The 18,867-nt window shown below is 44.9% G+C and overlaps 1 protein-coding gene across 1 annotated transcript in view; it reads left to right on the forward strand.

The window, feature by feature from the left end:
* The window catches only part of UPF3B (UPF3B regulator of nonsense mediated mRNA decay), a 30,657-nt gene extending 12,489 nt beyond the window's left edge, over positions 1–18,168 (forward strand). Inside the window, exons 8-10 of the mRNA XM_063937333.1 lie at positions 12,409–12,548; positions 15,380–15,695; positions 17,298–18,168. Of these exons, the coding sequence (XP_063793403.1) occupies positions 12,409–12,548; positions 15,380–15,695; positions 17,298–17,444 (603 nt within the window). The 3' untranslated portion in view covers positions 17,445–18,168. The remainder of the gene's footprint in view (positions 1–12,408; positions 12,549–15,379; positions 15,696–17,297) is intronic.
* The last annotated feature ends 699 nt before the right edge of the window (positions 18,169–18,867 follow it).

Raw genomic sequence — 18,867 nt, forward strand, 5'->3', positions numbered from 1 at the left:
CTCTTCACATAAATATACTGGAGCTAGGAGCGATTTACAATGCTCTAAGCCTGGCAAAACCCCTGCTTCAGGGTCAGCCGGTGTTGATCCAGTCGGACAACATCACGGCAGTCGCCCACGTAAACAGACAGGGCGGCACAAGAAGCAGGAGAGCAATGGCAGAAGCTGCAAGGATTCTTCGCTGGGCGGAAGATCATGTGATAGCACTGTCAGCAGTGTTCATTCCGGGAGTGGACAACTGGGAAGCAGACTTCCTCAGCAGACACGATCTACACCCGGGAGAGTGGGGACTTCATCCAGAAGTCTTCCACATGATTGTGAACCGTTGGGAAAAACCAAAGGTGGATATGATGGCGTCTCGCCTCAACAAAAAACTGGACAGGTATTGCGCCAGGTCAAGAGACCCTCAGGCAATAGCTGTGGACGCTCTGGTAACACCGTGGGTGTTCCAGTCAGTGTATGTGTTTCCTCCTCTGCCTCTCATACCAAAAGTACTGAGAATTATACGGCAAAGGGGAGTAAGAACGATACTCGTGGCTCCGGATTGGCCAAGAAGAACTTGGTACCCGGAACTTCAGGAGATGCTCACGGAAGATCCGTGGCCTCTACCTCTAAGACGGGACCTGCTTCACCAGGGACCGTGTCTATTCCAAGACTTACCGCGGCTGCGTTTGACGGCATGGCGGTTGAACGCCGAATTCTAAGGGAAAAAGGCATTCCGGAAGAGGTCATTCCTACACTGGTAAAAGCCAGGAAGGAGGTGACTGCACAACATTATCACCATATTTGGAGAAAATATGTTGCGTGGTGTGAGGCCAGGAAGGCCCCCACGGAGGAATTTCAACTGGGTCGATTCCTACATTTCCTGCAAACAGGATTGTCTATGGGCCTCAAATTGGGGTCCATTAAGGTTCAAATTTCGGCCCTGTCGATTTTCTTCCAGAAAGAATTGGCTTCAGTTCCTGAAGTCCAGACTTTTGTAAAAGGAGTACTACATATACAGCCCCCGGTTGTGCCCCCAGTGGCTCCGTGGGACCTTAATGTAGTTTTGGATTTCTCAAATCCCATTGGTTTGAGCCACTCAAATCGGTGGATTTGAAATATCTTACGTGGAAAGTAACCATGCTACTGGCCCTGGCTTCAGCCAGGAGAGTATCAGAATTGGCGGCTTTATCGTATAAAAGCCCATATCTGATTTTCCATTCGGACAGGGCAGAACTGCGGACGCGTCCTCAGTTTCTGCCTAAGGTGGTGTCAGCGTTTCACCTGAACCAGCCTATTGTGGTGCCTGCGGCTACTAGCGATTTGGAGGATTCCAAGTTGCTGGACGTTGTCCGGGCATTGAAAATATATATTTCAAGGACGGCTGGAGTCAGAAAATCTGACTCGCTGTTTATACTGTATGCACCCAACAAGCTGGGTGCTCTTGCTTCTAAGCAGACGATTGCTCGTTGGATTTGTAGCACAATTCAACTTGCACATTCTGTGGCAGGCCTGCCACAGCCTAAATCTGTCAAGGTCCATTCCACAAGGAAGGTGGGCTCATCCTGGGCGGCTGCCCGAGGGGTCTCGGCATTACAACTCTGCCGAGCAGCTACGTGGTCGGGGGAGAACACGTTTGTAAAATTCTACAAATTTGATACCCTGGCTAAAGAGGACCTGGAGTTCTCTCATTCGGTGCTGCAGAGTCATCCGCACTCTCCCGCCCGTTTGGGAGCTTTGGTATAAACCCCATGGTCCTGACGGAGTCCCAGCATCCACTAGGACGTCAGAGAAAATAAGATTTTACTTACCGATAAATCTATTTCTCGTAGTCCGTAGTGGATGCTGGGCGCCCATCCCAAGTGCGGATTGTCTGCAATACTTGTACATAGTTATTGTTACAAAAAAATCGGGTTGTTATTGTTGTGAGCCGTCTGTTCAGAGGCTCCTACGTTTGTCATACTGTTAACTGGGTTCAGATCACAAGTTGTATGGTGTGATTGGTGTGGCTGGTATGAGTCTTACCCGGGATTCAAAATCCTTCCTTATTGTGTACGCTCGTCCGGGCACAGTATCCTAACTGAGGCTTGGAGGAGGGTCATGGGGGGAGGAGCCAGTGCACACCACCTGATCCTAAAGCTTTATTTTTGTGCCCTGTCTCCTGCGGAGCCGCTAATCCCCATGGTCCTGACGGAGTCCCCAGCATCCACTACGGACTACGAGAAATAGATTTATCGGTAAGTAAAATCTTATTTTCTGCCAGGAGAGTATTATGGACTCGGCAGTGGACAGGTGATGCTGATTCTAAAAAACACATGGAGGTTTTGCCTTATAAGGGTGAGGAATTGTTTGGGGACGGTCTCTCGGACCTCGTATCCACAGCAACAGCTGGGAAGTCAACTTTTTTACCTCAGGTTCCCTCACAGCCTAAGAAAGCACCGTATTATCATGTACAGTCCTTTCGGCCTCAGAAAGGCAAGCGGGTCAGAGGCGCATCCTTTCTGCCCAGAGGCAGGGGTAGAGGAAAGAAGCTGCACCAGGCAGCCAGTTCCCAGGAACAAAAATCCTCCCCCGCTTCCACTAAGTCCACCGCATGACGCTGGGGCTCCACAGGCGGAGCCAGGTGCGGTGGGGGCGCGTCTCCGAAACTTCAGCAACCAGTGGGTTCGCTCACAGGTGCATCTCTGGGCTATACAAATTGTATCTCAGGGATACAAGCTGGAGTTAGAGGCGACTCCCCCTCGCCGTTACCTCAAATCAGCCTTGCCAGCTGCTCCCAGGGAAAGGGAGGTAGTACTGGCGGCAATTCACAAGCTGTACCTCCAGCAGGTGATAATCAAGGTACCCCTCCTTCAACAGGGGCGGGGTTACTATTCCACAATGTTTGTGGTACCGAAACCAGACGGTTCGGTGAGACCCATTCTGAATTTAAAATCCTTGAACACTTATATAAGGAAGTTCAAGTTCAAAATGGAAGCGCTCAGGGCGGTTATTGCAAGCCTGGAAGAGGGGGATTTTATGGTGTCGCTGGACATCAAGGATGCTTACTTGCATGTCCCCATTTACCCACCTCACCAGGAGTACCTCAGGTTTGTGGTACAGGATTGTCATTACCAATTCCAGACGTTGCCGTTTGGTCTGTCCACGGCACCGAGAGTATTTACCAAGGTAATGGCCGAAATGATGATACTCCTTCGGAAGAAGGGAGTTATAATTATCCCGTACTTGGACGATGTCCTTATAAAGGCGAGGTCCAGAGAGCAGTTGTTAGTCAGCGTAGCACTCTCTCGGGAAGTGTTGCAACAGCACGGCTGGATTCTGAATATCCCAAAGTCGCAGCTGATTCCTGCGACGCGTCTGCTTTTCCTGGGCATGATTCTGGACACAGAACAGAAGAAGGTGTTTCTCCCGGTGGAGAAGGCCCAGGAATTGTCATCTCTGGTCAGGGACCTCCTGAAACCAAAACAGGTGTCGGTGCATCACTGCACGCGAGTCCTGGGAAAGATGGTGGCTTCTTACGAAGCAATTCCCTTCGGCAGGTTCCATGCAAGGATCTTTCAGTGGGATCTGTTAGACAAATGGTCCGGATCGCATCTTCAGATGCATCGGTTGATCACCCTGTCCCCAAGGGCCAGGGTGTCTCTGCTGTGGTGGCTGCAGAGTGCTCATCTTCTCGAGGGCCGCAGATTCGGCATACAGGACTGGGTCCTGGTGACCACGGATGCAAGCCTCCGAGGATGGGGGGCAGTCACTCAGGGAAGGAACTTCCAAGGACAGTGGTCAAGTCAGGAGACTTCACTACACATAAATATACTGGAACTAAGAGCCATTTACAACGCCCTGAGTCAAGCAGAGCCCCTGCTTCAAAACCAACCAGTGCTGATTCAATCAGACAACATCACGGCGGTCGCCCATGTAAACCGCCAGGGCGGCACAAGAAGCAGGATGGCGATGGCAGAAGCCACAAGGATTCTTTGATGGGTGGAGAATCACGTGCTAGCACTGTCAGCAGTGTTCATTCCGGTAGTGGACAACTGGGAAGCAGATTTCCTCAGCAGGCACGACCTCCACCCGGGAGAGTGGGGACTTCATCCAGAAGTCTTCACGCAGATTGTAAACCGTTGGGAACGGCCACAGGTGGACATGATGGCGTCCCGCCTCAACAAAAAACTAAAAAAATATTGCGCCAGGTCAAGGGACCCTCAGGCGATAGCTGTGGACGCACTAGTGACACCGTGGGTGTACCAGTCGGTTTATGTGTTCCCTCCTCTTCCTCTCATACCCAAGGTACTGAGGATAGTAAGAAAGAGAGGAGTAAGAACTATACTCATGGTTCCGGATTGGCCAAGAAGAACTTGGTACCCAGAACTACAAGAAATGATCTCAGAGGCAAGGATGTCCCCTATCCCCCCTGATCTTCGTCCTATCAATTGAACCCCTAGCAGCTAAAATAAGAGACAATCCCAACATTCCGGCGATTCAGTTCGGTTCATCCCTCCATAAACTGAGCCTCTTCGCAGACGATGTCCTCCTATTTATCTCCAACTCCACTACAACGCTTCCAGTCTTACACTCTGTCCTAGAAGCCTTCAGCCTCGCTTCTTACTATAAACTAAACACTACTAAAACGGACGCCCTCCCCTTCAATTTATCTCACTCCACCCCAGCACTCCAAGCTACCTTTCCATATAACTGGCGAACTCATACAATTAAATACCTGGGTATCAACATCCCTATCTCCACTACAGACGCCTTCTCTGCCAACTTAACCCCCTTGATGAAGTCATTAGAAGCACTTGCGAAAGCCTGGTCATCCTATGAGGTCTCTTGGCTAGGACGAATGGCGGCATTTAAAATGTCCCTACTCCCTAAACTAATGTATCTCTTCCGAACTATACCATACCCCTTTCCAAAGAAAGCCATCCAAACCTGTTCCTCTATCATGACTAAGTATATCTGGTCTGCAAAACCACCCTCAATGGCTCTTTCAAGAATGACCTTGCCAAGAGCGTTTGGGGGTCTTAATATACCCAATATTCTTCTATACCAAGAAGCCTCCCTCCTAGCCCCCATTAAATACTATTTCTCAACCCAATTGCACACTGGTTGGATGGAGCTGGAGCAAATTCGATCAAACCCAATCCCCCTAGCTGACCTTTTCCGTATCCCAAAATCGCTCCGACCTACGCAACCGTCCCTCCTTCCCTCCACGCAAGCTGCTCTACAAACCTGGGACTCCCTATCGACCTCCCTAACATCGCCCATTTCCCATATTTCCCAGATATCCATCACCACATTAGCATCGATGATTCCACATCTCAACCTATCCAAATGGAGACGCGCAGGAGTATTATCCCTAGGAGACCTCCTCGATGGACTTTCTCTAAAATCTTTTTCCACTCTCCAGTCACATTACTCTCTTCCAGCTACAGAACTCTTCCACTATGTGCAAGTAGCACACTGGTGGAAGACGATTCCTCCTACCTACGCAACGCTCCACACATCCTCACATACTCTCTTTTCTCGTCTCTCCTTACCAGATTCCAAAGGTGACATCACATACTGGTATAAACTTCGGATTACCCCTACCTCTCCTTCCAAGTCAAACGCCCAAAAGAAATGGGAACAGGACCTGGGAAAAACCCTATCTCCAAACGACTGGCGTCAAGTCTTTTTAACCTCGCACTCCATGTCCCAGTGCCTAAACCACACTGAAATGCATATTAAACTAGTGAACAGACTATACCAAACCCCGGACCGAATACGTAAATTCTGGCCCTCTCACAGTAATAAATGCTGGAGACTATGCGGCTCGGTAGGACATGTCTTCCACATATTCTGGACGTGCCCAAAGATCACTAAATACTGGTTAGATGTATTTGAGCTAATAAACAAAGTTCTGTCCACCAACCTAGCTCCAGACCCAACTCTAGCATTATTACAAGTCGTCCCCGCTTCAATAACGCCACCTGCCAGATATGTCCTGGGCCACATCCTGATAGCCGCTCGAGCAAACCTAGCCCAAATGTGGAAACAATCCACTCCCCCTACCCTGCTAAGAGTTATACATAAGATAAACCACCATTTCCATATGGAGACAGATTCAGCTTCCTCCTCCCTCAACTACTCTTCCCTCAAAACGCGCTGGCTCGCGTGGCAAACCTTTATTTCCTCGATTGAAGGGTCTCAATATCTTCATAAATCCACCTCACCCCCACTTAGCCCATCCGGGATCTAAAATACAACACCTATCATCACACCCCCCATTACCTAGGCAGTTACACCTTCCCCTCCCTGTTAAGAGTCGACCCCTACTAGGTCTCCCCCCAATACCATCTTCTAAAGCGTACCTATAACTTCTGCCCAACAGGATTAGGCCACTACTACCTTACTGCAATGTATAGTTTTTCTATATGTCCCAACTTCTCAGTTCTCTGATGTATTATGTATACAAGGCTCCGATGTAACACTCCTCCAATTCTAGTCTGGACCCCTATTCTCCCCCCCCCCCCCCTCCCTCTTTCTTCTACATCCCTACCATACCGACCCTTACACTGTGTTGATGTATCACCCCCCCTTTTTCTTCGTTCTGTACCCCATAAAAATGTTTATCTTTCAATAAAAACTATTGATTCAAAAAAAGAAATGATCTCAGAGGACCCATGGCCTCTGTCTCTCAGACAGGACCTGTTACAGCAGGGGCCCTGTCTGTTCCAAGACTTACCGCGGCTGCGTTTGACGGCATGGCGGTTGAACGCCGGATCCTAGCGGAAAAGGGCATTCCGGATGAAGTTATTCCTACGCTGATAAATGCTAGGAAAGACATGACAGCGAAACATTATCACCGTATATGGCGAAAATATGTTGCTTGGTGTGAGGCCAGGAAGGCCCCTACAGAGGAATTCCAGCTGGGTCGATTCCTGCACTTCCTACAGTCAGGAGTGACTATGGGCCTAAAATTAGGATCCATAAAGGTCCATATTTTGGCCCTATCTATTTTCTTTCAAAAAGAACTGGCTTCACTGCCTGAAGTTCAGACGTTTGTTAAGGGAGTGCTGCATATTCAGCCCCCTTTTGTGCCTCCAGTGGCACCTTGGGATCTTAACGTTGTGTTGGATTTCCTGAAATCACACTGGTTTGAGCCACTTAAGACCGTGGAGCTAAAGTATCTCACGTGGAAGGTGGTCATGCTGTTGGCCTTGGCTTCAGCTAGGCGTGTATCAGAATTGGCGGCTTTGTCATGTAAAAGCCAGTATCTGATCTTCCATATGGACAGGGCAGAATTGAGGTCTCGTCCCCAATTTCTCCCAAAGGTGGTATCAGCGTTTCATTTGAACCAACCTATTGTGGTGCCTGCGGCTACTCGGGACTTGGAGGCTTCCAAGTTGCTGGACGTAGTCAGGGCTTTGAAAATCTATGTAGCCAGGACGGCTGGAGTCAGGAAAACTGACTCGCTGTTTATCCTGCATGCACCGAACAAACTGGGTGCTCCGGCTTCAAAGCAAACTATTGCGCGCTGGATCTGTAACACGATTCAGCAAGCTCATTCTGCGGCAGGGTTACCGCATCCTAAATCAGTAAAAGCCCATTCCACAAGGAAGGTGGGCTCTTCTTGGGCGGCTGCCCGAGGGGTCTCGGCTTTACAGCTTTGCCGAGCTGCTACATGGTCGGGTTCAAACACATTTGCTAAGTTCTACAAGTTTGATACCCTGGCTGAGGAGGACCTTGCCTTTGCTCATTCGGTGCTGCAGAGTCATCCGCACTCTCCCGCCCGTTTGGGAGCTTTGGTATAATCCCCATGGTCCTTACGGAGTTCCCAGCATCCACTAGGACGTCGGAGAAAATAAGAATTTACTCACCGGTAATTCTTTTTCTCGTAGTCCGTAGTGGATGCTGGGCGCCCGTCCCAAGTGCGGACTCTCTGCAATACATGTATATAGTTATTGCTTAACTCAAGGGTTATTGTTATGAGCCATCTGTTACTGAGGCTCAGTTGTTGTTCATACTGTTAACTGGGTATGGTTATCACAAGTTGTACAGTGTGGCTGGTATGAGTCTTACCCTGGATTCCAAATCCTTTCCTTGTTGTGTCAGCTCTTCCGGGCACAGTTTCCTAACTGAGGTCTGGAGGAGGGGCATAGAGGGAGGAGCCAGTGCACACCAGATAGTACCTAATCTTTCTTTTAGAGTGCCCAGTCTCCTGCGGAGCCCGTCTATTCCCCATGGTCCTTACGGAGTTCCCAGCATCCACTACGGACTAAGAGAAATAGAATTACCGGTGAGTAAATTCTTATTTTTATATCTCCTGTGGGGAACAATAAGATTTCAATAGGATTTATGGGGGGAACAATGTGAATAATTCATGTGGGGAGCAATAGGATTTATGTGGTGAGCAATGTGATTGTTTTTTTCTGTGTAGGCCAATGTATGTGTGGATTTTTTTTTTGTTTTGTTTTACTGTGAGGGCCAATGTGTGTGTGTGTGTGGTTTTTTTTTCTGTGGGAAACTGATGGTGTACCTTGGGAATTCTAAAATATTGTTTGGTGTGCCGTGAGTAAAAAAAGGTTAAAAATCACTGTCCTAGAGGATGCTGGGGTCCACATTAGTACCATGGGGTATAGACGGGTCCCTTGGGAGCCATGGGCACTTCAAGAGTTTAATAGTGTGGGCTGGCTCCTCCCTCTATGCCCCTCCTACCAGACTCAGTTTAGAAAATGTACCCGGAGGAGCTCCTAGGAGTTTTTCTAGTTTTATTGTTTTTCTAAGAGTGTTAGGTACAGGGAGGCGATCCAGTATGGAAGGTTCCATGGCAGTACATTTCATTTGGATCTCCTGAGCAAGTGGTCCGGAACACATCTTCAGATCCATTGGATCATACGTCTCTCACCTCAGGCCACGTTTTCCATCCTGTGGTGGCTACAGCCCTCAAACCTGCTGGAAGGTCGAAGTTTCAGGATTAGATCCTCCTCGCAACGGACGCAAGTCTGCAGGGATGGGGAGCTGTCACAAGGGCAGGTGGTCCTCTCTCGAAGCCCTACTTCCGATCAACATTCTGGAACTTCGGACGCTCTGCTTCAGGCCTCTTCTCTGCTTCGGTATCGGGCCATTCAAGTTCGGACAACGCTGCTGCAGTGGCATACATTAATCAACAGGGAGGAACAAAGCGCAGAGCCTGCATGCGAGAAGTGTCAAGGATACACCCTCTGGGCTGAAAGAAATGCAAGAGCAATGTCGGTCATTTTTATTCCGGGAGTGGACAACTGGGAAGCGGAATTCCTGAGTCGTCACGACCTCCACCCGAGAGAGTGGGACCTCCTCCCACAGGTGTTTCGGCAGATCACCGACCTGTGGGGCTGCCTGCAGCTCGACGTGATGGCTTCTCGGCTCAACAAGAAGCTCTGCCGGTATTGTTCAAGAACCAGGGACCCTAAGGCGATAGCAGTGGTTGCACTGACGACGCCGTGGCCTTACCGGTTGGTCTACCTGTTTCTGTCGATTCTGTTGCTCCCAAGGTTGCTAAAGAGAATAAGGCATCAAAGAGTCCAGGCAATTCTAATTGCTCCAGACTGGCCTCGGAGGGCATGGTACACGGATCTTCTGGACATGTCCGTCGAAGACCCTTGGCCTCTGCTACTGAGAAGAGATCGTCTTCAACAAGGACCGTTCGTCTACCCGGACTTGCGGCGGCTTCATTTGACGGCATGGCGGTTGAGCGGAACATCCTAGCTCGCAAAGGCCTTTCCAAAAAGGTTATTGCAACCATGGTTCAGGCCAGGAAGTCTGTAACGTCAAAGCATTACCATCATATCTGGAGGAGACATGTCTCTTCGTGCGAGGAGCGCACATATCCTTCTGTGGATTTTCACCTAGGACACTTCTTGCATTTCCTACAGGCTGGAGTGGATATGGGCCTACATCTGGGCTCCCTCAATGTCCAGATTTGACCCTATTTTCTTCCAGAAGAAATTGGCAATGTTGCCAGAAGTTCAGACTTTCTTGCAAGGGGTACTACACATACAACCTCCCTTTGTGCCGCCAACGGCACCCTGGGATTGGAATGTGGTCTTGGAGTTTCTACAGTCATCCTGGTTTTGAACCTTTGATGGTGGTAGAAGACAAGTACCTTACATGGAAGACTGTACTGTTGCTGGCCCTGGATTCTGCTAGGCATGTCTCAGAATTGGGGACCTTATTGTGTAAAAGTACGTACTTGGTCTTTTACGAAGACAGAGCAGAGCTCAGGACTAGGCAGCAGTTCCTGATGAAAGTTGTCTCTGCATTCCACTTGAACCGACCTATTGTGGTCCCATCTAATTCTGGCTCTTCTGCTCCACCGGAGGCATTGGATGCTGTGCGAGCCTTCAAGATCTATGTCAAGAGGACGGCTCGGATTGGAAAGACTGATTCCCTGTTTGTGCTCTGGGCAATTCCATTTGTGACGGACACGACAAATGATTCACTGCAAGAATAATGATGATTCTTTTTTTTTTTTTCATTAATAAAATATCTGAAGTTCTGCAAACTATGCTAGTTATAAACTATAATCATTCAGTTAACTGTTAAAGTAACAGGGAAGTTTAATTCTATAATTATCAGAATTATACAGGTAGAAATATTATGTGACAGACACGACACTGAACGGGAACACAAATTCAGGATGAGTATAACTTCCTTCCAAATCTTCCAAAATATGAAACCTACAGTTCCATGACTTAACACTAAGAATTATAGAGTTGTTGGCTTGGTTGGGTAAAGAAGATAATAAATTTCAAGTATTTGTAAATATTTAATTAAACATTATTCCTGTGACAGACACGACATAGGAATTGTGACAGACACGACATGTTCAAAAATACTTGCAAAAACCATTTAAATCTGCCAATTAAACGACATCATTATCAAAGCTAACATCTTGAAAATACAGTTTAAGCCTATTATCAAATTGTGGCTCTGGTAAGATTCTTATAATCTGGTGTGTAACTAATCAATATTTGTGAGTATCAATATAAACAGTTGTCAAATAAGGCACAAAATCACCACAGCTTTCCACAGACTGCCATCTTGAATAAACAATGCTGCCAACTTCTGATTTATGAAAAACAGGTGTTTATCATCTTTGGTTTTACAAAATATTAACTTCAGAGAATATAACATTTTCACTACAAGATTAATTGTGGCCACTTTCAGGAAAAGATGTTCTGGTTGACATAATCATGGAATTACCCCTCTGTGATGCTCAGAAAAAGGGTTGCCCTGCTTCTAAGCAGTCCATTGCTCGTTGGCTTAGGCTTACTATCCAACAGGCCTAGGTGTCAGCAGCCTTACCTGTTCCTCAGTCTCCCAAGGACCACTCTACAAGATCGGTGGGGTCTTCCTGGATGGCTGCCCGTGGAGTCTTGGCCTTGCAACTATGCCGAGCTGCTACCGGGTCGGGGAAGAACACCTTTGTGAACTTCTTCAGGTTTGATACCCTGGCCAAAGAGGATACCCAGTTTGTGCAGGCGGTGCTGCAGACGTCTCCGCACATTCACGCCCCTTCTGGAAGCTTTGGGACTTCCCCATCGTACTAAGTGACCCCAGTATCCCTTATGGATGCTAGAGAAATAGGATTTTGTTTACCTACCGGTAAATCCTTTTCTCGTAGTCCATAAGGGATACTGGGGTCACTTAGTACGATGGGGTCCAAAGGAACCGGTGCATTTTAAAGTTCTTTAACTGGGTGTGCTGGCTCCTCCCCTCTATGCCCCCTCCTACAGCCAGTCTAGGTAAAACTGTGCCCGAAGGAGAATGGACATATTTGAGAGAATGAACATAACTAGTGGTAAGATTCACACACCACAACATAAACCGACCAGCAACGGCTGGTAACAAAACAGCAACAGCTAAACAGGTAAACTTTTACAGAAGAAAAACCTGCAGAAAAAGTCCACGCACTGAGGCGGGCGCCCAGTATCCCTTATGGACTATGAGAAAAGGATTTACCGGTAGGTAACCAAAATCCTATTTTTTTGTGTTGCCTTCGTATTGGTCTGCTTTGCTTTCTCCATGAGATACAATTGTATCCAGAAAAGAGAGCAGTGTCATACGGTCAGCATGAATAATCTGACGATCAAAGGAAGAATTTAAAATTGTTTACATGCATAGAAAATAAATACAAAGGAAAGTAATTCCTAAATGTTAAAGCCAAATATGTACAACCAGTAAGTAAACGTCTTGAGGTGGGGACCACCTGCTAGTTAGTTGTAGTTTTCTAGTTAAGTGTATTTTTTGCCAGTTTGATAAATGTTCCATGTAACTTCCAGGATCTGATAACTGCCTGTTATTGCCTCAATTGTTGCTTGTCATAATGCACTTGTTTTGCCTGAAATTGTATTTGTATTATGGTTTGGTGACTATTAGTTGCAAAAAATTTCATCTTTCTCGTAGCTTCTAAGGAAGCCTGAGAAAGAAGATGAGCCAGAGAAGAAGTTTAAGGCTAGAAAAGCAGATAAAGAGAGTGTGAGGGAAGAGCGCAGCTCTACAAGCAAGAGATCAGATGGTGAAGCTGGAGAAGAAAAGACCAAGCGGTATGTTTACTTTGCAGTAGACAGATTGGGGAGACATTGGTAAAAAAAACTGTTCCATATGGAACAGTGAAAAAGAGCTGGTGTTACCTATAGCAACCAATTCACTTAAGATTCTAATAAACGGATTCTGTGGAACCACAACTATGTTTGAAACATGGCTATGGGGATTCTTATCTGTTCAACCACAAGAGTACTAGTGAGGGCAGATGCTGATGGTGGGCGATAACTCCTTGTTCATGGTCAGAGTTCCAATTCCAGGTGTTTGATGTGGTCGAGGTCAAGACTTTGTGCAGGCCAGTGAAGTTCTTCCGCATCAAACTAAGCACACCGATTTTTGATGGCCCTTGCTGGTGCACTGAGGCGTGTTAGAAACAGGAAAGGACCTTTGTTGCAAACACAGAATTCTCTAGAATGCCATTACATTCTGTACAAGATGTCCATTCTCTGCAACAAGGGGGCCCAGACCAAGCTATAAAAAAGTGCCTGAAACCATTATTGGGCCTCAACCAAATTGCAATGTTGGCAGTATGCATTTCGGCAGGAAGCATTGTACTGTTATCTGCCAAACCCAGACTTGACTGCCAGATGCTGCAGTATGATTTGTCACTGCAGATTTATTTATTTATTACCAGTTTCTTGTATAGCGCAGCAAATTCCATTGCGCTTTACAATTGGAAATAACAATGATATAACAAACTGGGTGATAACAAACAGTCATAGAGGTAGGAAGGCCCTGCTCGCAAGCTTACAATCTATAGGATAAGGCAAGTTATTTCCACTACTCTAGAGGCAATGGCTTTTGTGATGTCTTCCAGTAAAGACCAACCAGAATGATGGACACATAATGAGATTGGAAAAAAAAATAAAAAAATATATATAATTGCAAAACATATTTTTCAATCTCATTATATGTCCATCATTCTGGTTGGTCTTTACTGGAAGACATCACAAAAGCCATTGCCTCTAGAGTAGTGGAAACAACTTAGACCTATCGTCTATTCAGGGACATATGAAAATTGTTCCACCAGTGAATGTGGAAAGAGTGTAAAATATATGGGTGTGGTTCATTAGGTCGTCATACATTGGGTCGACCACGTTTGGTCAACATGCATTAGGTTGACACAAGTTGTTGTGTTTTTTTTTTCTTTCTTTGTTTTGGTGTAGTTTTATTCAATTAGTGCACCGTGACCCCTCGCATGGCGAGCGAGCTTCGGGCACGGTGCCTCGCTCCGCTGCGCTCGGCACAGGTTACTGTTCCCAATTGTAGTCCACGTGGATTGTTAAGTATGAAAAAGGTCAAAAAACCATGTCGACCTAACTTGCGTTGACCTAATGACCACCATCTCAAATATATATTTTGTCGTTTAGACAAGCAAATCTGTGGATGCTTCCCCTGCTACTTGTGGAATGGTTCACATATATGCCACTCGTGCCACAATCTAAACCATGTGTTGGCTCTTTTATGAAGAGGTGTCTTTTCATTAATGTATAACCCATGACATAAAAGGATGTAGATGATGGGTGTTGTATGTACTTTACAACCTTCACTGCATGCTGATGTTCTCATGCAAAAAGAAAAAACAACAAATAAAGCGCTGTACTACCAGAATCTTTTGATTAAAATAAATTTATTTATCCCACCATATCCTATAGCAAAAATACATACAATTAAAACAAAAAGACAAAAAAACACACACGGCCGGTGTCAATGATTAATTAAAATATTCCAATAAAAACACCAACAATGAATCATTAGTCATATAATTAGAGGATTCAAAACTTCTATATATGAAGTAATTGATTTATGTTTAGTCAGGGTAACAAAGTCACCCCAAGCTCAGCAGTTGAAAAGAATCCAATCTTAATGACCAATAATCACTGCAACCATTTCAAATCTGTGATACTCAATTGAGCCCTTAAGCATGATTAATATCAGACAAGTCAGAAATACGTAATACTCATATTACTATTAGTCAAATTACGACTCTGAAAACAATAATTCACCTAAAATTGAACTGCAGTATTAATCTCTATTGATTATTATAATCCTCCGTTTAGCCAGACACTTTCTTAACTCGAGCTCATTTTGATTCAGAATAGTATGTTGATCTATACTTTTTCCAATATTCTGATTAGTATCTGTGATCCTTTATTATATCCAGCAATCTTCTCCAACTATCCTTTTAGAGGCACAGTCCCTTAATTAGAGCCCAATCAGCTCTCGCTGGTGGATAAATAAACACTAATATATTCAGCTCTCACTCAGGTAATTATTGGTTATTCTTTAACATTATTTCATGAGTTCCGCAGATGTTAATAAATCATTGGTGAGAGTCCATGATTAGTGTATTAGTAATCAGTGTAATTCAACATTTTCAGCAGTTAGTATTCATGGTGTTAATAGCTAAGTCTTAAGCAGATCGTCACCTCTTAAATAGGGTACGGGACACAGTAATTTGGCGGACCTTATTTCCTTGCTAATGCAGTTAGAGCACTCCCAATGGAACTGGCTGTTCTCACCATAAAGCGTTCCCTCCTTGGAGCCTCAATAAGTACGTGCCGCAAGTCAGTCCATAGTGTCCCCTCAGAGTCTTAGCTGTCAGATCCGGACCCGTGTGTCCCTTCTCAACGCGTTTCTCCGCCTGTATTATCGGCGGCTTCCTCAGGAGAATGTTCTCATGCCTCTTAGAAGTCTTGCAGGTGGGAAATGTGGTGGCTTTACATTGGGAAACATGTTCTACTGTTGCATGAAGCTGATCGGGCAAGCCTTACGTTCCTTCTGTGCCATATTAGGTGTTATAAGGTTTCTGTGCTTCTCTCCTAATTTTTAGTTGTGAAGACGAATATGTGAAAGATTATAGAGATAAAGATTACAGAGATAAAGATTATGATCCAGAGCGGCGAGCGAGAGAAAAGGAGAAACAGCGATATCATGAGGACGAGCGGCGAAAACAAAGGGATCGATACGAGAAAGACAGATGTTTCAGAAGACGAGACGACGACTACAGAAAAGATAGGGAAGTAGCAAGGGAGAGAGGGCGGAAGCAGGAGGTAAATGAATGTCCACCAACAACTGATAAAGCAGACCGCCCGTCCCGAGAGGACAAGAAGGAAGATGCAGCCAAAAGAGATCGCATAAGGAACAAGGTGGGACATCTCATCATAGATTTGACCAGTGTCATTTACTGCATGCCATGTAGATTGTGATATATAATATATGTGTGTGTGTATGTGTGTGTGTGTGTGTATATATATATATATATATATATACACACACACACACACACACACACACACACACACTGTTTGTGTATAGATATAGATTAATATATATAGATATATAGAGATAGATAGATATACAAAAATTATTGGAACCAAAAGAAAAGATCAACAGTTCTGGTATCAAACATTAATATGTTACCAAATACTGCCATATAACACATTCTAACATTTTAGTTCTAAACCACTACTACATTTTTATATTCTGGTAGACTTGATTAAATACTTAGAGATGATAATTGGAGCTCATGTATATAAACGTCATTCGTCATTACAGCCAAAAAAAAACTGTCTTGCCAGAGCTCAATGAGTTAGAGACTAGATCCCATTGACAGAGGAAAAACACTTCCTAAAGATATTTATGCGCCACTAATTATTACAAAGTGGGTAGGACACTTGGTGGCATAATGCTGCTATTTGCATAATCGAAGACCCAGCCCCCACAATATTTTGCAGCTGTCCACTGTTTGTCTTGAGTGAATCATGTCCTCGCACCCCTTGCCTTGCCTGCTTTTCAAGAGAAGGAGACAGCATGCGTGAGAGTTACAACTAAAAAAAAAAACTGGCGCCAATTAACAATCTGTGCAATTACCTGATTATTTGCTGCTTTCAAATATATGGATTACTCTGCCCCCAAATACAAGAGTTTCCCAGAAATTCCATGAGGGTTTGCTACTATGGTGAAATATTTCCTAATTAGCAACTCTTTTAACTATAGAGTAAATGTAGCAGACACTTTCCCTGCATTGATTGTACCAGAATAATTTTTGTAGAACCCACCAAGTCCCTGTTAGCTGTTGTTCGAATGTGTCCGTCCCACGTTGCTTTTTACGACTAATCCACTTGATTCATTAAACTGATCAAAGATTAATGGGGAGTAACCAGCACTTAGGCTATTTAAATTAATTAATATAAAGAGGGTCTGAAATATATCACAATTTATTATACATAAAAAGGTTTAGTTAACCACACATAGAAAACATTTAATTCGTATGTCACAGGGCAGTAGATTTGTTAAAATCTTTGATTGCAATCAGATAAAAATAAAATATAATATAGGTGAAATACTCTTTGTATCATTTGGATTGCCACTTATAAGAAAGTCTTTGTAATTTACCATCTGCTGGAGTAGGACCTTGTCTCAGAGTATAGTCAGCGTAAATGTGAAGCACTGTGATTTGCTTTCAGGCAGAATGTCCTCCCAGATCTTTAAGCCAGCTTGCTCTGGGGTTACAACATTTCTGGGGATATTTTTTTAAAGTAATATTTACTTATTTAGTTGTCTATTAAATGGTCACACGGTGAACATGGTTTATTAGCTCTTCATGAAGCAATGCCTAGCTGCAGTGTTGTTATTACAGAAGAGTTACTTTGAGTTGGGTCAGGACTGTAAGTCCTTTTATCTAAAAATGGTGGTAGTGTATGTCAATCTAATTACTGGATACTGAGAAAAGTGTTTTTATTTGAAAGGATCGCCCAGCAATGCAGTTATACCAGCCCGGAACAAGGAGCAGGAGCCGGCTAACGCAGTGTGATGAGAGCCCAGCAAAATCCAGCGATCAGGCTGCTGACCAGAAGCAGGAGAGTGAGACCAATGATGACAGGAAAGGAGAGTAAGGCGTTAGAAGATTTGGAGGGTCTTGCCCATTGTGACAACCAAAGAAAACAAACTCTGCAATCCAGAAGTGCCTTCACAGAGAAGGAGTCGGGACCAGGCAGGAGTAGGGTCCAGAGGAAAGGTGTAGGGGCGTCTTTGGTGGGGATGGAAAGCGCAGAGTTGGGCTAAGAATCCATAATGGATTCCAGTGGCGAGAAGACTGCTGCTGGAACGGAACGCACAGTGTTCGGGGCTGTAGTATTGATGGCGAGAGAGAGAGCATTGCAGATCTTCAGTTTACAGTATCTTGTCTGTGGCCTTAATGAAACGTGACTCCTCCATTCCTGTATTGGCAGAAGGTTATGACAGAAGAACATTATCGAATGTTATTTTCAGCCAAATATCATACGGCTGATTGCATAGAGCTTGCCCTGTATTTCAGTTTTGCAATATAGGTGTTAAAGATTTTTTTCTTTTCTCTTACTTTGGATGTTCTGAAGAAATTAAATGCTGCTGTAAAATGCTGAAAAGACTCAGAATAATGCTGTGATTTTTGGTTTTCCTAATTATTTTCATACAGATCTTTATTACTTACAATGAGAGAAGTATACATTGCTGTATTCACAGACAAGTGACTGCTTATTTTATCGCATCTGGATCATATAAAGAGTTATTATCTTAAATAAATGTAACCTACATGTTTTCTTAACTTTTTTCTAGGAAAAATAAAATATTTTGAATCTAGATTTCTGCTTCCTCAAAATTAATTGAACACATGGTAAATAAATTTAGCATGTTAAAATTGCTAATAACTTAGATACACCATGTTTTACAGTTAAGCTGGGTACACATTCGACAACATGCAAATGATACAATGTCGCCCCCGATTTCTTCTTCAGGGTCTATAGGCATCCACAGGGATGACATTGGGGTGTAGGTATTTGGAGAGGACCGGACACAAAACAGTTAAAACTTTCAGCTCCCAGGATGCACTGGTTCCTCCTCCCCAATACCCCAGCCAAGGCTAGCCAGTTTTGCTTTGGTGCCCGAAGGAGCCAGATGCACCCCAAGCTTTTCTTTTATGATTTGTTTTATTTCTCTAACGTCCTAGTGGATGCTGGGGACTCCGTAAGGACCATGGGGAATAGACGGGCTCCGCAGGAGACGGCACTTTAAGAAAGAGTTGGGATTCTGGTGTGTTCTGGCTCCTCCCTCTATGTCCCTCCTCCAGACCTCAGTTTGAATCTGTGCCCGGACGAGCTGGGTGCTACTTAGTGAGCTCTCCTGAGCTTGCTAAAAAGAAAGTATTTTGTTAGGTTTTTTTATTTTCAGAGAGATCTGCTGGCAACAGGCTCTCTGCTACGTGGGACTGAGGGGAGAGAAGCAGCCCTACTCACTGAAGATAGGTCCTGCTTCTTAGGCTACTGGACACATTAGCTCCAG

Source organism: Pseudophryne corroboree, chromosome 8 (genome assembly GCF_028390025.1).
Source record: "Pseudophryne corroboree isolate aPseCor3 chromosome 8, aPseCor3.hap2, whole genome shotgun sequence".
In the NCBI taxonomy this organism is placed as follows: domain Eukaryota; kingdom Metazoa; phylum Chordata; class Amphibia; order Anura; family Myobatrachidae; genus Pseudophryne; species Pseudophryne corroboree.